This window comes from Pipra filicauda, unplaced genomic scaffold (assembly GCF_003945595.2).
Source record: "Pipra filicauda isolate LSUMZ 115617 unplaced genomic scaffold, ASM394559v2 scaffold9_size5747161_pilon, whole genome shotgun sequence".
Classification (NCBI taxonomy): domain Eukaryota; kingdom Metazoa; phylum Chordata; class Aves; order Passeriformes; family Pipridae; genus Pipra; species Pipra filicauda.
Window position 1 is genome coordinate 2,350,829 of NW_024105198.1, and position 17,080 is coordinate 2,367,908.

The 17,080-nt window shown below is 49.6% G+C and overlaps 1 protein-coding gene across 1 annotated transcript; it reads right to left on the reverse strand.

Moving 5' to 3' along the window:
* Window positions 1-1,253: 1,253 nt before the first annotated feature.
* Window positions 1,254-16,610, reverse strand: RAB41 (RAB41, member RAS oncogene family). The gene is made up of 8 exons (XM_027725002.1): window positions 16,422-16,610; window positions 14,884-14,942; window positions 13,171-13,224; window positions 7,600-7,705; window positions 7,260-7,371; window positions 5,889-5,982; window positions 4,149-4,215; window positions 1,254-3,308 (listed from the first exon to the last, which is right to left on the reverse strand). The coding sequence occupies exons 1-8, from the start codon at window positions 16,498-16,500 to the stop codon at window positions 3,244-3,246; spliced, it is 636 nt and encodes a 211-aa protein (XP_027580803.1). The 5' UTR covers window positions 16,501-16,610; the 3' UTR covers window positions 1,254-3,243.
* Window positions 16,611-17,080: the final 470 nt, after the last annotated feature.

Below are 17,080 nucleotides of genomic sequence, written 5' to 3' on the forward strand. Positions count from 1 at the left end.
CCACAGGAGGTGCAGCTCTGTTTCAGGGTGTTTTTCCACTGACTGTGCTGGAAGTCAGCCCTGATGCACCTGGAACATGTTCCAGCACTGCCAGGAAGGAGCAGGAGCTGCTCTGGGGGGATTTTTCTGTGGTGGCACCAACACGACTCCAGCACTGCCTGGGGCACCGGGCAGTGAGGGGCAGAAAATACACTAGAAAAGAGATTTTTCATTCAGAATTAAAAATTAGTTTTTCTACCAGGGAAATGAGCACACTGGAAACCCCACTGTGAGACCCTGGGGAGGCAAGGTAGGAGCTCTTCTGCTGCCACAGGTCTCTGTGTCCCATGGGATATTCACCTCTCTGGTCTTACACCATTTCCGAGCATTCCCATGTTTTTTGGGGAAGGAGGAATTCTCTCCATAGGGAACTGCAAATACAACCATAATGTTCAATTTGTTCATCCTTCTTCAGAGTAATCCCTGGTAGGAGCTCCAGGAAGGTCTCCCCTGCCTTGGGCAGCTTCTTCCCTGCCCTTACAGGGAATGACTCAGGAGCTTCCCTGCCGACCCTGGCTAACAGGAAAGAGTGGATTCTTTCCCAGACACATTCATGTCTTGGGTGTCTTAATTATCAAAGCATTAGGGCCATCACAGTCCATTTCATCCTCCAGAACCTGAGGGACAAATGGGTAGTTTGTGATCCCTGGTGGGAAAACAACAGCTCCAGCAATTCTGGATTTTTTTAGTGACTTGCAAAATTGAAGCTGAGAGGTGCAAACTTTACAGAATCCTGGAATGGTTTGAGTGGGATTTGCCTTCCAGCAACAAGTAATTTGTCTTCCCAACCCCTGGCCATCACTCAGAGCTTGCTGGCTGCTGTTTCACAGATTAAATCTCCTTTCTTGCTGAGCAGGCTTGGAAGTAAATGAAAATCAAACATCAAAGAACAGCCTTTCTTAAGGAAATTGTTACATATTCCACATTTTGCAAACATGTCAGCAGAGAAAAGTCCTTCCAAGTGTCTCTTCTGCTCCTCTGTTCCTCCTCCATCCCTCCTCCTCTTCGTCTGTCTGTCCCTCCTCCTCCATCCTTCCTCCCTCTTCCTCCTCCTTCTTTCCTTCCTTTACTGTCCCTCCTCCTCGTCCTTCCTTCTCCTCCTCCATCCCTCCTCCTCGTCCTTCCCTTCTTTCCTGCTCCTCCTCCCTCCCCTGCTCTGTACAGGCCGGTCACCCCTCGCAGTGAGTCCCCCTGTGGCACCAGGCCAGCGCAGGTGTTGGTGAAATAACTTTATTTATTGGTTGTGATACAGGGCTGTGTCAGACAGTCCATACTCAGAGTAATAGTCACACGTACTCGCTACAGCTACGAGACAGCGGGGCCGACACACACGGCATTGAACACACCAGAGAGGACAGAGGGAAGGGAACTATTCATTTCACTAATTACCCCCCACCCCGTCAGTGGGGTCTCCCCCCTCCCTCCCCGCTCCGCCACTCCAACAACACGACAGGGGGGCAGCGGGGCCGCCGGGAGGGGGGACAGCAACACACAGGGACACAGCGACACCAGCGATCCCAACGGGTATGTACAGGGAGAGGGAGAGGGAGAGGGATCCGCCTCCCGGCACCGCCACCGCCGGGAGGGGGGGACAGGGGACACTCCACAGGGAATGGGGGACCACAGCCCAGCTTCCTCCTGCAGCCCAGCTCACCCCGAGGGGAAGGGGAACAAACTGCCATCCCAGGGACTGCCAGATCCCAGCCCGAACTGCCCCTTCCCCTCCTTGGGGCCCGCGGGCTCCACACACGGGGTCAGGGACACCCTGGCAGGGCAGGGACTGTGGTCACACCGTGCTCAGTCTCTCTCCTGCCACCAGCATCCTCCCCGTGACACAGCCCGGGGGGGAAAGGACAGTGAAATTCTCCTCTCTGCCAACTGACAAACCTCCTGACTTCTGTTAGGGCAGATGGACCCAAAAACCCCACTAAAATCTCTGAAAATCTCCGAAAACCAGGGACAGTGGGGAGAGGAGGCATTTCCCAGCCTCCATGGTTGGGAAGTGACACCAGAGTTCCCTTCAGCAGCAGACAATCCCCCATTCCTGCACCCACTCTGACAGTCACTCCCTGCTCCCCTCAGCTTTGGCAGCTTAAAACCACCCCAGCAGTGAAAGGGCTGCTGGCCCCATCCCAGAGTTCTGCTCCAAAGGCAGAAGCAGCTGGGTGGGATCCCATCAAGCAGCAACCTGGGAATGACAGTGGAATGCTGCCCTTCCATCTGCTGTGGCTCTCCTGCTCCACAAGAAGCAGTTCCCCATCTATAGGATGAGGAACAGCAGAATGGAGATCAGGAAAGGAGCCTGAGCCAAATCCATGACTGCCAGGGCAGGTATTGCCCCAGCAGTGATGGATTTCAGGTCAGTTTGCTTTCAGAATCCCTGAGGATCTCTCCCCACCCAGCCTCACGCTGCAAAGCCTCTGTTCCCTCCTCCCCCTTCCCTACACCAACACTCACAGAGCACCAACATCCTCTGGATGGGAAGAGATTCCAACCAAGGAGAGCAGGCTGTGGGATCTCTGCTACACAAACAGGAGCAACAAGGCCAAAGCTTTCAGAGTTTGGGGCTTTCCAGTGCTGTGTGTGACACGAGGGGCAAAACTTGGAAGTTGTGAGCAAGAGTTAGCCAGGGTCATCACCAGGAGGGAGAAACAAAGGAGCCAATGTTGTGTGTGCCCTGCGGGAAGCAAAGCCTAGGAACAGGTGACCTGGGCTGTCCAAAAAGGCAAGGCCGAGTCCAAGGGACTGGTTTAAAGGAGCAGCCTTCCCAGAGGAAGTGAGGATGCAGGACAGGCGGGGCAGGGAGCTGGCTGGGATGCAAGGCAGTAGGGAAGGCGGAAAACCCACCCCCAAAGCTTCACTTTTGTCTTCCCTAATGTGGCGGCTTTTCCATGGCATTCACAAGATACAGGGGAGCAGGTGGGCTCGAGGTGGGGAAGAGGGGGAGAAGGGGAGGAAGAGAGGGACAGAGAGAGAGAGAGTGTAAAGGGCACCACGGTGCCAAAGTGCAACAACATAAAAAAATAAACTCAAAAGACAGGACACTCATTCTGCACTCAGGGCTCATACCATGCAGTGAGAGGGGCGGCCGGGGCTGCTCCCCACCAGTAAACAGGGAGGTCGCTCTCAGGAGCTGTTTTCCAGCCCCACATAGGGATGCCTGGGCAATGAGTGATGTTCTCAGGGCATGGCTGGCAGGTGCTGTTAGCAGGAGCACCCACTCTCCGTGACTGGCTGCTCGGGGGGCTTCTCTAGTTTGATGTCGATCACTGCAAGGGGGGGTTAAGGAAATCACCCAGTTGAAGGAGAACAAGAAGGACAGAACAGGTTGTTAGTGGTCCCCCCATGGTGTTTGAGCAGAGCATGTTCTGCCTGAACAGGATTCACTGCAAAACCAGGGGACTTGGCACGTTGAGACCCTTTGAGGATGGAGCCCAATTGGACAGGTCTGTGCAAAAAGAATGAAGAATTACAGCATTTTAAAACTACACAGATTTCATCCTCAGTTCAAGTGGAGATGCAAAACTTGTGCTTTAGTTGCCCTTAGTTGTGTACATTTATCTACAGCCCATGAACAGGGTCACAGAATCACAGACTGGTTTGGGTTGGAAGGGACCTTAAAGCTCATCCAGTCCCACCCCCTGCCACGGGCACGGACACCTCCCACTATCCCAGGTTGCTCCAAGCCCTGGCCTTGGCCACTTCCAGGGATGGGGCAACCTGTGCCAGGGTCTCATCACTCTCACAGCCAAGAATTCCTTCCCAATATCCCATCTAACCCTACCCTCTGCAGTGAGAAGCCATTCCCCCTTGTCCTGTCACTCCAGGCCCTTGTAAATATTCCCTCCCCATCTTTCTTCCAGGCTTAGGTCTCCCTAAGCCTTTTCTTGTCCAGGCTGAACGATCCCAGTTCTCCCAGCCTTTCCTCACAGCAGAGCTGCTCCATCCCTCTGATCAACTTGGTGCCTCCTCTGGACACATTCCAACAGCTCCATGTCCTGTTTCAGCCACGTCCCTGCAAAGCCCCATCCCCATAATGTGCCAAAAGCAGTCAGTGAGCCCAATTTAACAACATATAATTGTCCAGTTCCCTGGGAAAGCAAGGATACTGTCTTCTTTGCTCTTCTCTGGTGTGCTGTCCATCCCAGGTAAGGCAGCAGCCACACGGCGGAAAAGCTGGAAAGCAGGAAGAGGAAAGCTCAGGGCTTGTCAGAGAAAATGCCTACTAAAAACACTGTTTTACAGCAGAACTCTGAGCTGTACCAAGTTGTTATGTGGGTACTTTAGCAAGCAAAGCACTGATCAACAATGTCACGAGAATGTTACCTAGGAAATTTAACAGGTTTTAATAAAGAAGTTATTCAATGCCTATGAAACAGGCAGTTTTATTTTATCTGTTTCTGTTTGAACAGAACACGGAATTTATTAGTACTAGTTCTTCCAGGGATTCATGGAACAACTCCCTCCTGCACTTACTAGCCACGTCCCAGCCTCTGCTTCTGCACCCAGTGATGTTCCAGGGCACGTTTGGGGATTTGTGATAAGTCACCTCACAAGGTTTAAGGAGTTTTACAGCCCATCCCTTCAGTTCAGTCCTGCTGCCAAACAGCCTTTCCTGGGCAGAACAGCTGGTTCAAGTGAGCTGCATTCAAGCTATTAAGGATGTGCTGGAGCTAGGAAGGGCTATTACATCCCCATAAAACCCAGAAAATGGTTTTGCATAATTTCTGAACTCAATGCCTGGAGCTCCTCCTGCTGCCATTACACGGCCCAGGCACTGCCAGGCTGCTGAGCTGCTGCACAAAGAACCAGAGGAATCATCTGCTAACGAGATTTTCCTCACAGCAGCTTGGCAGGGGCTTCTCATCCACCCCCCAAAGTGTGTTCCTTGGAAAATCAAGGTCCCAGCAAGGTGCTGCAGTTGCATCCTCCTAATCACAGAAGCTCTCACTGCAAACACCCACTGGGCAAATAAAGCAACAAGAGTTAAACCAAAACCAAAGTGGATTCAATCCAGAACAGCCAAAAAACCCCAAGCCCAAAGTCTTATTGTGGGTTCTCCCGACCTGCTGCTGTGCAGCAACCTGGGGAGGGGGTTTTCCAGCTGACCCTGCAGGCCCCTGGAGCTCCCAGCTCCTCACTCCAAGCTCTGTCACATTCAGAACAATCTCTGAACTAGTGGAGGGTGGCATCACAAACTTACAGCGAGAGGCGATGGGCACAAACAGAAATATGAGAAATTCTGCTTAAATAAAAAATGAGAAGTTGTGTTTGGTTGGTTGGTTGGTTTTTTTTGCTGTATGGTTTATCAAACACTGGCAGGCTGGCTGGAGAGACAGTGTCTGTTCTTTGAGATTCCAAACTCAGCTGGAGCCAGCTCTGGGAAGCCTGTTCTGAGTCTAAGGGCTGGAAAAGATGATTTCCAGAGATCCCTTCCAACCTCAGCTGTTCTAAGATATTCCAGGATTCTCTGTGGCTTGTTAACAGAAGGAGGAACTTCCAGTGATGTCAACAGTGATTTCAGTAAACTGCACTAATTGGTAACAAACCCAAACAAATTCCATCTGACTGGCTGCACAAAACAGGGATTTTCCCCCTTCCCATCCTCAGCACATTCTGGGGTTGGCTCTCCTTTCTTCCAAGGTTTTCTTAGCTTGGACAGGAAATCACTGACTCAACAGGAAAGGAGCTTCCAATACTACTGCTGATGGTGATCACTGGGCAAGAAACATCTCAGGGGGTTGGCATTATACACAAGCAAATCCCTGCTGGATCAGGAACCCCAAGCAGGGGCCAACACACACAGAGCAGGGACGGATTCCTGATTTTAGAACAGAACACGGATGTACCTGTTTCACATTGTATCCAGTCTTTGCACTGGTCTCAATAAACATCACATTCAGCTCTTTGGCTCTCTGTTCACCTTCTTCTGTAGTGATTTGCCTGGAGGAAGGTGCCAACGGGAGCAGAAAGACAGAAAGGAACAGAAGGAAGAGTTAGAGACATCTGTGACTGAGCTGGTGGTCAGTGCTCACCCACCTCCCAGGAGGCACAGCCCACCAAGGGACACCTCAGGGCCCTCCAGGATTCACAACCCCCAGCTGGGAATGAAACCACCCCAGGGAACACCTGGAGTGGTGACAATCAGTAAGAGATGATCAGCACAGGATGGAGCTTGTGCAGCACATCTGAGCCTCTTTCACAGCACCCTGCAGGGAAGGAAGAACCCCCCACACTGCACCTGAGACAGAGAGTTCCCCAAAGCCAACAGAAGGGAATATTGTGAGGTGACACAGAGATTCCAGAAAGGCTCCAGCAGCAAGGATGGCCTGGGAGCAAGGACCTGGAACTGCATCTCTGAGCACCACCCTGGACATACCTGTCTCACATTATATCCTGCTCTAGCACCAGTTTCAACTACATCATATTCAGTTCTGGGGCTTTTCTCTCACCCTCCTCTATAGAAACCTGTCTACAGCAAGGAGAACAAATCACAGAGCAGAGAAACCAAACCAGAGAAAAAGAGTCCAAAAACGAGAAAAGGAAAACTGCAGGGGAAAAAAAACACCAGCCAAAACTGAAGCAACAGTGACTGGAATGAAAAACTTCACAGGCTTCACTGAACAAGAACAGGGCTATTTTTAGTCCAGCTTTTTGGCCTCAGAACTAAACTTGGTTTTTATCAGAGGATGAACGGCTTCCCATACTCTGTGTTCTACTTCAAAAAACGTCACCTGTGGCTTTGTCCAGCCTTAACAGGCCCAGCATTTCAGCCTCACACAAACCCAACTTCCTTTGAAAAGGAACAAGGAGAAACCGTGCCATGAACTCACAGCTGCATGTGCACAGAGAACTGGGCAAACTGGATTACTGAAAATGAGCAGATTTCCTTGCCTTTGCAAAGCAGCTTTTTGGCTTTATCTCAGCATGAAATACAAAATCAAACAATATACACTATTGAGAAACAAAGTGTAGAGCTACTTAATTTCAGTGAAAGGAATATTTTTAGGTGGGTTTATTTTAACCAAAACTATTTGCAGAACAGCAAAAGGGAATAACTTCTGCTGCAACCAGAAACCTGAATTTCACAACACGGAATTTATGTCCCGTTTCAAATCGACAATTTTTAAGATCGTTTCAAACTAATTTTTAAAGCCAGGCTGGGCAGCCAGTCCTGGCTTTTCCTGGCCAGGGCAGCAGGGCCCAGCTCTCCTCGTTACCTCTTGTCTGCCAGGTCGGTTTTGTTCCCCACCAACATGATGATGACGTCGCTCCCTCGCTCTGTCCGAACGTCATCGATCCACTTGGAGGTTTGCTGGAAAGAATTCAAGTCTGTAGGGAAGAACAAATGGGAGTGCTGAGCATAAAACTGCTTTTCAGAGAGGGGCAACGCTTTGCTTGTACTCAGGTGCTTCGCCACATAACCCATAAATTGTTGGAAGAACAGGGAGGAGGGGGGGAACCACTTCCAATTTTCACCGTGCTTGAGCAGAACCCGTGGCTGGCAGTGGTCGGGCGGCAGGAGGGGTGTTTGGAGGCACGAGCCCCGCGGGCACTCACTTGTGATGTCGTAGACCACGACGGCGATGGTGGAGTCGCGGATGTAGCTGGGGATGAGGCTGCGGAACCGCTCCTGCCCCGCCGTGTCCCAGAGCTGCAGCCGCACCTGCTGGGACAGCCCGGGAGAGGGGCAGGGGAGAGAACACAGAGCACCACACTGCCCTTTAGACAGGGGCACTGCCACAGCCCCTGCAGCAGCTCTGAGAGCAGAGCCACCCGTGGCACTGCCCCCAGTGTCCCACCACCACACCACAGGCTTCCCGACTCTGTGGATAATGTGCTTTATCAACCTCCTTTGCTTGCCTACAGAGCCTGCCATTCCCAAACAGCTCTATGGATAATGTGCTTTATCGACCTCCTTTGCTTGCCTACAGAGCCTGCCATTCCCAAACTGCTCTAGGATACAGCCACCACCTCCTCGCTGGGGTGTGTGAGGATGTTTCAGTTTGAAGTGCTGGAACTGCCTGGTTTACTTCATGTTCCCTTTGCCAACTGACACCAACAATTACATTAAAAAACTTTTTTTAAAAAGTAAATAATAATATGTAAATAATTTAAATAATAAATATATTAAATACAATAATAAATATTTATAATTATAAATATAATAAATTCTATAGTATTGTATATCTCATATAATAAATAATATAGTATATTATATATTATATAACAATATAATAATACATAATACAGTATATTAAATATTATGCAATATATAATTATATTAGAACATTAGAATAAAATAATAATAATAATATAATGGTATATAATAATATTATTATTAAATAATAATTATAATTATATTATATAATTGTATAACAATTATATTATGTTATAGATATTAATATAACTATAAATAATAATAATATAGAATAAAAATAATATTAAATAATAATATAATCTAAAAATAATAATAAAATAAAAGTCAGGTCTCCCTGGTCTACACAGCATTCTGGATCTCCACAGGACTCCAAGCCTGGAGCAACTCTGAGCAAAGCTTTTGGGGCAATTCCCTCAGCCCAGACACCACATAAGGAAAAAAGCACCCAATCTCCAGCACCAGCACCCGGATGATGGCAATGGGGATTTTCATGAGAGATTAAAGCAATCAATAAATTAAGTTCCAGCAGAAATGGAAGCAAATGTTACACACTGTAGGCTCCAGATGATGGGAAGGGCATTGGGGTCACCCTTCCAGAACAGCACAGGGGGCAGAAAAGGCACAAATGCTGTGAGGGGCACAGTTTGATCCCCAAACACACTCTGAACTATTAGAGAAGGCAGCTCCAAGGCCTGGGACCTGCCCATCTGAACCACAACTGCCCAAAACATGCCCAATCCCCCAGTGAATCAAAGCTTTTACACTGGAAGTGACACCTTTTCCTTCCCCACAGGGCTGTGCACTGCCAGAAAACAGGATTGCTTGGCATTCCCAAAGGCTTTCATGGGGGCAGGCACTGGTTCCCATCTCCCTGACAGGAGCCTGGTCCCAGCACTGGGGCAGAGCAGTGGTTAATAAGGCAGCAAAAAGCAGCTTCACAAGGACCAGTAATTGCTTGTTTAGAAGAGAAATAGAAGCTGATTGAGCTGCAAAGCACCTGGTTACAGGCAGATTCAAAACAAGATCTTATCTCCATCAGGGTATGTAGATCTGATTGCCCTGGGGCTTAAGGAAGATTAGGAATTACAGTTAAAGCAATTAGTTCTTGCTTCGTTTGGAAGGCAGACTTGATTACAGGACCGAAAGTCAGGGTTTTTCTCTACCCCAGGAAACTCGAAGTGACAAACTCGGAGCACCTGGGCAGTGTCACATCGGAGCTGGAAGATCAGACGGATCAGCACAGCTCCTGGACTTCCCAAGCTTCCCCACACTGCCCAGGCAGTTATACTGGAATGTTCACCATGAAACTTGACCCAGATGGTGATTTAACACTCCACCCTTCAGACTCACAGGCAAAAAGGCAATAGAAGAAGCAGCACAGGCCTGGCCCAGGTAACTTGTTCAGTGCAGGTGATGCTCTTTGAGGGAAGGCCTTCAGGACCTGTGCAGGTCCCACACAGACACTCCTGCAGTGACCTGAGTTTGCTGCAATATTTCTGTGGCTTCTCATTTCTACCAGTCAGAGTTCGTGTGCACTCCCTTTTGGAGGGGAAAATATAAATAACCCCCTGTGGAACACTAAGAATTAACCCTTAAAAACAATGTTCAGGAGGGGCCTGAGCTGCAGGATGGACTCTCACCACGGCTCTCCCCGCCTGCATTTTGGGATGTCCAGCAGAGCAACAATAACTAAGCAGTTTCTTCACACCCTCAGAAGCACCTGAGCACGTTCCTTCAGTAACACAAGAAAACTTAAGAGCCTCTCACTCACTAAGAGCTAAGGGCAGTAACAAGAAAACAACGACATTATCTGCAAAGCCCTTTGCCAAAGTCCATGAGATCAGCGATCACTGAATTGCTTCTGACAGGTCCTGAAGATGTTAAGAACAGCCTGGACTGGCAACATTTTTCCACCTGCCTGGATAAACAGCATCCTGCACCTGCACAGCAGGAAAAGTGATGCCAAGCTGTGCATCCTGCCACGCTGCCTCACCCCAGAGAAGTCCCAGCACAGCTCAGTGCTCCTCAATCCCCAAACAGGGCAGTTCTATGTTAGTTTGCACCAAACCAGGAATTCTCCCAGAGAAGAATTCAGCTACAGTACTGGGAGAAAGACCATGTCATTATCTGCCCTCAGTATAGAGGATAAATCATAGCAGAAGTCTATTATTTGTTAAGCAATTCAGCCAAGGAGGGTGGAACAAACGCCTGGCCCTCACTATAATCCACTCTGGGACAGAATAAAGGTGGGCCAGAGGTTTTTCCACCTCTGCTGTGTTCTTTCCTTAAATTTTGCCCACATGGTGTTGGCTCACTGGTGTAAATCCTGACACTGTAGATGAACAAAAAACTCCACCAGATCAATTGGAATCAATAACAAGGAGTCACAATGAAACAATCCTATTCATATTTTCCTAACTTGAACTAGAACATTCATGTCAAGAGTTATGGAGAATTTCCTTCTAAGCTTGTTTATTCTTTAGAAATTCTGGTAGTTGCATCTCTCCTCTTTCAAAATCTGGATATGAATCTCCAGTTCTCTTTTTCAAGGGAATGGGAATCTTGAATCCTCCTAAGTCACTCCACAGCTTCTGTGTGAATGGGTGTTGTGCTGTTTTACCTACTCTGACAGTGTTCCTTTGCTTTGGCCCCTAAAGCTGGTACTTGTACAAATTATATATATATATATATATCTGTATTTTCTCTAGAAAGGAAAAAAATTAATTCTGAAGTAAAAAAAAAAAACAAACCAGAAAAATAATAGTTTTCCAAAGATTTCCAACCACCTGCCATTGCAATCAGCCCAGACACAGCAATTCCCAGTCCCTGCTCAGCCCTCAGCCAACACCCACAGTTGGTCTATTTTAGCTCTTTTTGGGTACCACCACCACCACCACTTCCAACATATAAAGATCCCTGTAAAAAGCAAGGTCCCTGCAGACCTCTGGCTCAATACCTACTTGTGGTGCCAAAGACAATGAGAGCCACGGCAGAGTCACGGGTGGAGCTGGGGAGGAGGCTGAGGGACCTCTCCTGGCCGGCTGTGCCCCACAGCTGCAGCCTGATCTGGGAAATGGAGAAGTGCAGGGGGGGAAGGGGAAGGGGGAGAGCAGGAAAACGGAAAACAGAAACCAAAACTCGAGTGAAATAAAAATAAATAAATAAATGAGAAAAAAAATAAACTAACTGCAAAGCAAAACTAAGGCAACGAAAGGAAAGTTCAAACGGAACAGAACCGTGGAAAGAGGCAGCGACACTTCTGAGCCTCACGGGGACCTCAGCACACACACCAGGAACATCCCACACACCAACACCATCCACTCAGCTATCCCTAAAAACCCCTTCTCACACCACCTGCTAACGAGGGAAGCACATGGAAACACCTCAGTGACCCTGCCTCCAGCTGGTGGATGTGTGACTCCTATCCCTAAGGAACACATCACCAGGGGTGGATCAACCCCCGGGGAATCCAGAGGTGGTAAAACACAGGAGTGGGAGATGAGCCAGAACAGCAACTGCCCTCCAGACTGGCTTATCTTGCATTTATATCCAACAAGGGACACCTTCCACTAGCCCAGGTTGCTCCAAGCCCCGTCCAACCTGGCCTTGGACACTTCCAGGGATGGGGAGTCCCTTCTGCCAGTTTGTCCAGACCCTGATCAGAGCTGAGTGATGGAGCACAGGTGTAATTCCAGGATATGTTATTTGCTGTAAGGACATATCAAATACACCAAAGCCCACACCCCAGCTGGAGGCTCAGCATTCTTCATTTCCAGCCCAGAAATCAAAGCTTATTGCAAAAGGCAGCATGAGCTACATCTGAGGAACTATTTCACTGTCTGAATCTTCCCAGCTTGTGTGTTTGTAATTTGTCTCTCCTCTTATCTACATTCCACACCTCTGTTATTTAAACAGGCTCCATGGGCTCTGTGGACCACTTACATAATCAGGAAAACTAACAGTATTTGGAATGAAAATGGTACTTTGTGGATAGCAGGGCAGCAGGTGAATAACATCCTGACCTACACAACCATGAGAAATCAACACTCCATTGCTGGAAACAGCACACAGACATTCCACTGTGCCCTCACAGCTGTCAAGCAGCATTCCCAGGATCTTTGCCCTCTTCTGCCAGCACCACTGAAGAATGGTATCCATTAGTTCCCCCCAGAGAAAGGTTAAGGAAGGTCTTTTCTCATAGTGAATCACAGGTGAGATGGCAGAGAAGCTCCCAGGGAACTCATCACACACACTGGGCTCAGCTTTCCTTGGAAGCAACAGACCCAAAGCAACACATAGGACTGCCCCCTCCTCCCCCAGCACTGTCACACTCCTCACACAGCAGTAAAACCAGCAAAAAAGGCAAACAGTAGCAAAACATGAACAAAACCACAAACACTGAAAGGCAGGGGAGGGGTGTGAGGGGTCTCTATGCCAAAAGGAATTTCATGCAGGCTAAATCCAAAATTGCTTTACTACAGTGGCTCAGAACTGTGTTACAGTCCTGAAAACAGGAGCTTTCTATGAGCAGGGACAAGGTCCAATCATGAATGACTTCAAGCCCTGGAAAACCAACTCCTGTAGAACCCCCCTCATTGGCCTTTCATTGACTTCAGGAGTCAGACTTGATGATCCTGGTGGGTCCCTTCCAGCTCAGAATGTTCTGTGACACCTGAGCTCTGCTCAGCCCTGTTCCTACTGACAATCCCAGAGACAGAGCTGCAAATTCTGGGAGCAAACTACACCTAAACCAGGTTCCTACAACAGGCAGCCCATTCATTCCCTGGGATATGGCCATTATCTCGTCCCAGTTTTCTATGGAAGATTTTGACTTCCTGCTGGAGGTCTCGGATCTTAACAGGTACCACAAAGGCTGGTCCTCTGGGGGATTTCAGCAGCTGCTGGAGGAAGGGCCAGGGGAAGGGCCCAGCCCTGCAGCTCCCACGCCATCCCACCCACGCCTCACTTACCGTGCGGTCCTCCAGATACATTGTTTTTGACAGGAAATCAATTCCAATGGTTGCCTGGAAAGAAGGGAAGCATTAGGGACTGCAACCTGCCTTCCAGCAGCTGCAGCTCCCACCGTTCCAAACTCTCAGAAACCTCCACAAACTTGAGATTAAGCCGGTGAAGTGATCTGCCTTTCAACAGAGGGGATGAAAACAAAGCAATCTGGGTATCTGCACCGGCTTCATTTCACAGCATTCCTCACACAAGAACCCCCCTCTGAGGCTGGATTTTAGCCTGAGACATTAATGGATCTCAACACAGATCACAGCTGAACCGGCAGCTCATTCTGGCCTACCTCAGCTCAGCCTGGGAAAGATTATCTTATTAGAAATAACCAAATAGTGGAACAAATGAGATACATAAATCATGGACAATTCAAAGCTAAAAAGCCACATTTACTCAGGGCTTTCCACTTCAGAAGGTGCTTCCCTTCCAGTGACACTCAGAAGCTTAATTTCTCAGGCCATTCTTTCTGCAAGTCTCCGTCCATTCACATTCCCATTGCTACAGCAATTCCAGTAAAAAGACATTTAAAATAATGTACTAAGTTAGATGCACTCCCAGGCACTTCAACCAAGCTGCTGTCCCAGCCCTTCATAACCCCAGGAAACAGGAGACAGCTCTGATGTAGCAGATTTTAGTGTTTTAGACATAGATTATTTTAATCCTAACACACACAGGCAGCACAGAAGGGCTCCAGCAGAATATGGACCATGGAATACTAGAAAAGACCACCACAGTCAATTTTGGTAGGGAGAACTTATTTTTGGGAGGCCTATTTTCTAGCCAGGACAAGGTTAATAAATCTTAATAAGCACACAGATCTCTGCCAGCACCTTACAAAAGCCAGGAAAGGAAACACCTGAAGCACAAGAGGATCCAGTTCCAGTGAATTATTTGTCCTCAACTCAAAATTACCCCAGTCTAAACCAGTAACTCTTTCTGGCTGAATTAAAAGATAACCCCTAATCTCCTGCTTTAAAGATATCTGATACTCCCTTGAAATACTTCTAAGTGCCTTTGAAGCAATTAATTCTTCCTAAAAATCTTCAGGCCTCTTACACATCTTCTCCTTTTCATCTGCAGCCTCTTCATCCCCACCCTCCTCTTTCCCTGCCAAGATTTCCCTGGCTTTTCCTATCTTTAGTCTTTTAGTTAAAAAATAGTAATAAAAAAAATGAGAGACTGAATATACCAAAGCTGACTTCTTGCAGATCCATCTATACACTCCAGACTCAACTACTCCTACTTAAATGGAAGCTCTAAAGATGCCGGAGACCAAGAATTATCACAAGATGTTCCTATCTTATTCATCCTCTGTTTCCTGAGACTCCCAAATCCATCACCAGGCATCTTGACCATCATCTTCTCCATCAGCCAGACCCATAAATCAGTGTTTCTCCCCATCTTCCTCAAGCCTTCTCACATATCCAAACAGGATCTAAACCCTGCTGCCTTTTTGTACACTGGATTTCCTGACATCATCCTGGATGCTCTGGTTTAATCATGAAGCCTCATCTCTGTTTCACGGCACATTTTAACCTTTTATATGATATTTAACTGACACCTCATGGATCAATGTGCTTGGCCCTCACAGGCATAAATTTTAACAGCAGGGAACAGATTTAACCATAAATATTTTCAAAAAATTAAGATAAAATCCTACCACATACCTGGTAAGTATTGTCAAAACTGTCATACATAAACCTGGTGATCAGGGAGGTCTTCCCAACTATAAGAGAAGAGAAAAATTACTTTCAAGCAGCAGTGGAAAAAAAATAAGCACTGCTTTGGGAGTGGCACTGATCTGAAAGCAGCTGCCAATCTCAGACCATTCCAACCACACCTTCCTGGGAAATAACCAGCAAGGAAAATCATTCCCAAAATGACAGAGGCAAATCAATCTCTGTAGGTCAAAAATCACTCATGGTGATGGCCTGGTCCTCCAATCAGGTGTGTTGCCATGTAGATAACAAAGAACTGGTTGTTTGCTTTAAGCAACCCACAAATCTGCTTTGTTCCTCGTGCTCTGCTACTTATGTAATCCCCAAGCCTGGGACACAAACATCAAAACAAACCAGGTGACACCCCAGTTCTGCTGCCTTTGGCTGCACAGAAAAGCAACATCCAAGACTTGCATCCTTTCTTCCTTCATAATGAGATTTTAGATACAGAGCAAAGTCTGGTGGTTTGATTCAAAACTTTACATTTACATCTCCAAATTTTATCAAGACACAAAGTGCACAACTGATATGAAAACAGGAAACAAGGAGAAGATCTCCAATTCTTGCTCAGGAAGGCAAGAGAAATTCGAAGGACATGGATGGAAAAGTGAAAAGGAATTAACTGCCTAAAAAGGTTGTGAAAAGATGAACATTGGAGAGGGTTAAAAGCAGGTTAGACAAATATCTACCAGTAGCAATGTCAATCCTGCCTTGGAAAGGCAGGGGAATTGGAGAACTTCTGGAAATTCCTGCAAGAGCTACAGTTCTGGGCTGGAGCAGTAAGAATCCCAGGATGGTCTGGGATCGAAGAGACCTCAAAGCTCACCCAGTCTCATGCCCTGCCATGGGCAGGGACACCTTCCACTGGACCAGGTTGCTCCAAGCCCTGTCCAACCTGGCCTTGGACACTCCCAGCAAAGAACACCACGATTCCAAGGAAAACACACAACTCATCCATGAATTTTGCGGGATGGGGCACAAAAGGGAGTCAACTGGAGACAAAACCAAAAACCCCGAAGCTGGAAGGGAGGCAGAGCAGGGCCGAGCACCGCCCGGGAGCCCCCGCATCCCTCGGGCCGCTCCCGCACAGGGCTGCGGGCGCACTGCGGACAGGCCCGGCGGGTGGGAACGGGGACCCGCCAGGTGGGAACGGGGCCCAGGGCACCGGGAGGGCCCCGGCGGGAGCAAACCGAGCCCCGCGCCCCCGCCCGCCGAGGCCTCAGGCCGGGCCGCCCCTCCCTGCGCCCGGCGGCTCAGCCCCGCATCCCTCGGCCCCGCATCCCTCGGCCCTGCATCCCCTCGGCCCCGCATCCCTCCGCTCCGCATCCCTCCGCCCCGCATCCCTCCGCTCCGCATCCCTCCGCCCCGCATCCCCCAGGCCCCGCACCCCTCTGCCCCGCATCCCCCGGCCCCAGCGCGTCCCCCGGCCCCGCCCGCCGCCCCGGGCGCTGCCCCCGGCCGGGCCCCGCCGCCCGGGCCGCGCTCACCGCTCTGCTCGCCCAGGAACACGAGCTTGAACTTCCTGAGCGGGTTGCCGAAGTCGCCGCCGCTGCCGGGCGCGGACATGGCGGCGCGGGGGGGCCGAGCGGGAGCCGTGATGGGGAGAAGGAGACAGCGCCGAGCGCTCCGGTACCACCGCCCCGCGCGTCACCTCCGCCGCGTCACCGCCGGGCCCGCCCCGGGGAGGGGCGTTGCCATGGCCACGGGGGAGGGCGGTTACCCGGGCAACGGGCAGGGCGGTTGCCGTGGCGACGGGGAGGGCGGTTGCCGTGGTGCTGGGGAGGTTGCCATGCCGACGGAGCAGCCTCCGGAGCGGGGATGCTGCGGCTCGGACCGGGATGGGCCCGGCTCTACCGGGGAGGGTTGTACCTGGCTGTGCTGGGGATGGGTGCAGGTTTACTGGGATGGGTCTGCCTGTACTGGGATGGTTGTACAAGGATAGGCCTGGCTCTACTGGGGAGGGGTGTACCAGGATAGACCTGGCTGTGCTGGGGATGGACCCAGCTTTATTGGGATGGGCCCAGCTGTACCAAGGGTGGTTGTACTGGAGGGAGCCCAGCTGTACTGGGAATGGGCCTGGCTGCACCAGGGAAAGGCCCGGCTTTAGCGAGGATGGGCCTGGATTGTACTGGGGATGGGCCTGGCT

Coding starts and splice junctions, on each gene's coding strand:
- RAB41 (XM_027725002.1), bottom strand. CDS start 16,500: ATGTCCGCGCCCGGCAGCGGCGGCGACTTCGGCAACCCGCTCAGGAAG. Junction 7,706..13,170: donor TGTATCTGGAGGACCGCACG/GTAAGTGAGGCG, acceptor CTGTCCCAGCAG/GTGCGGCTGCAGCTCTGGGA. Junction 3,309..4,148: donor AGAGAAGAGCAAAGAAGACA/GTATCCTTGCTT, acceptor CCCCCCTTGCAG/TGATCGACATCAAACTAGAG.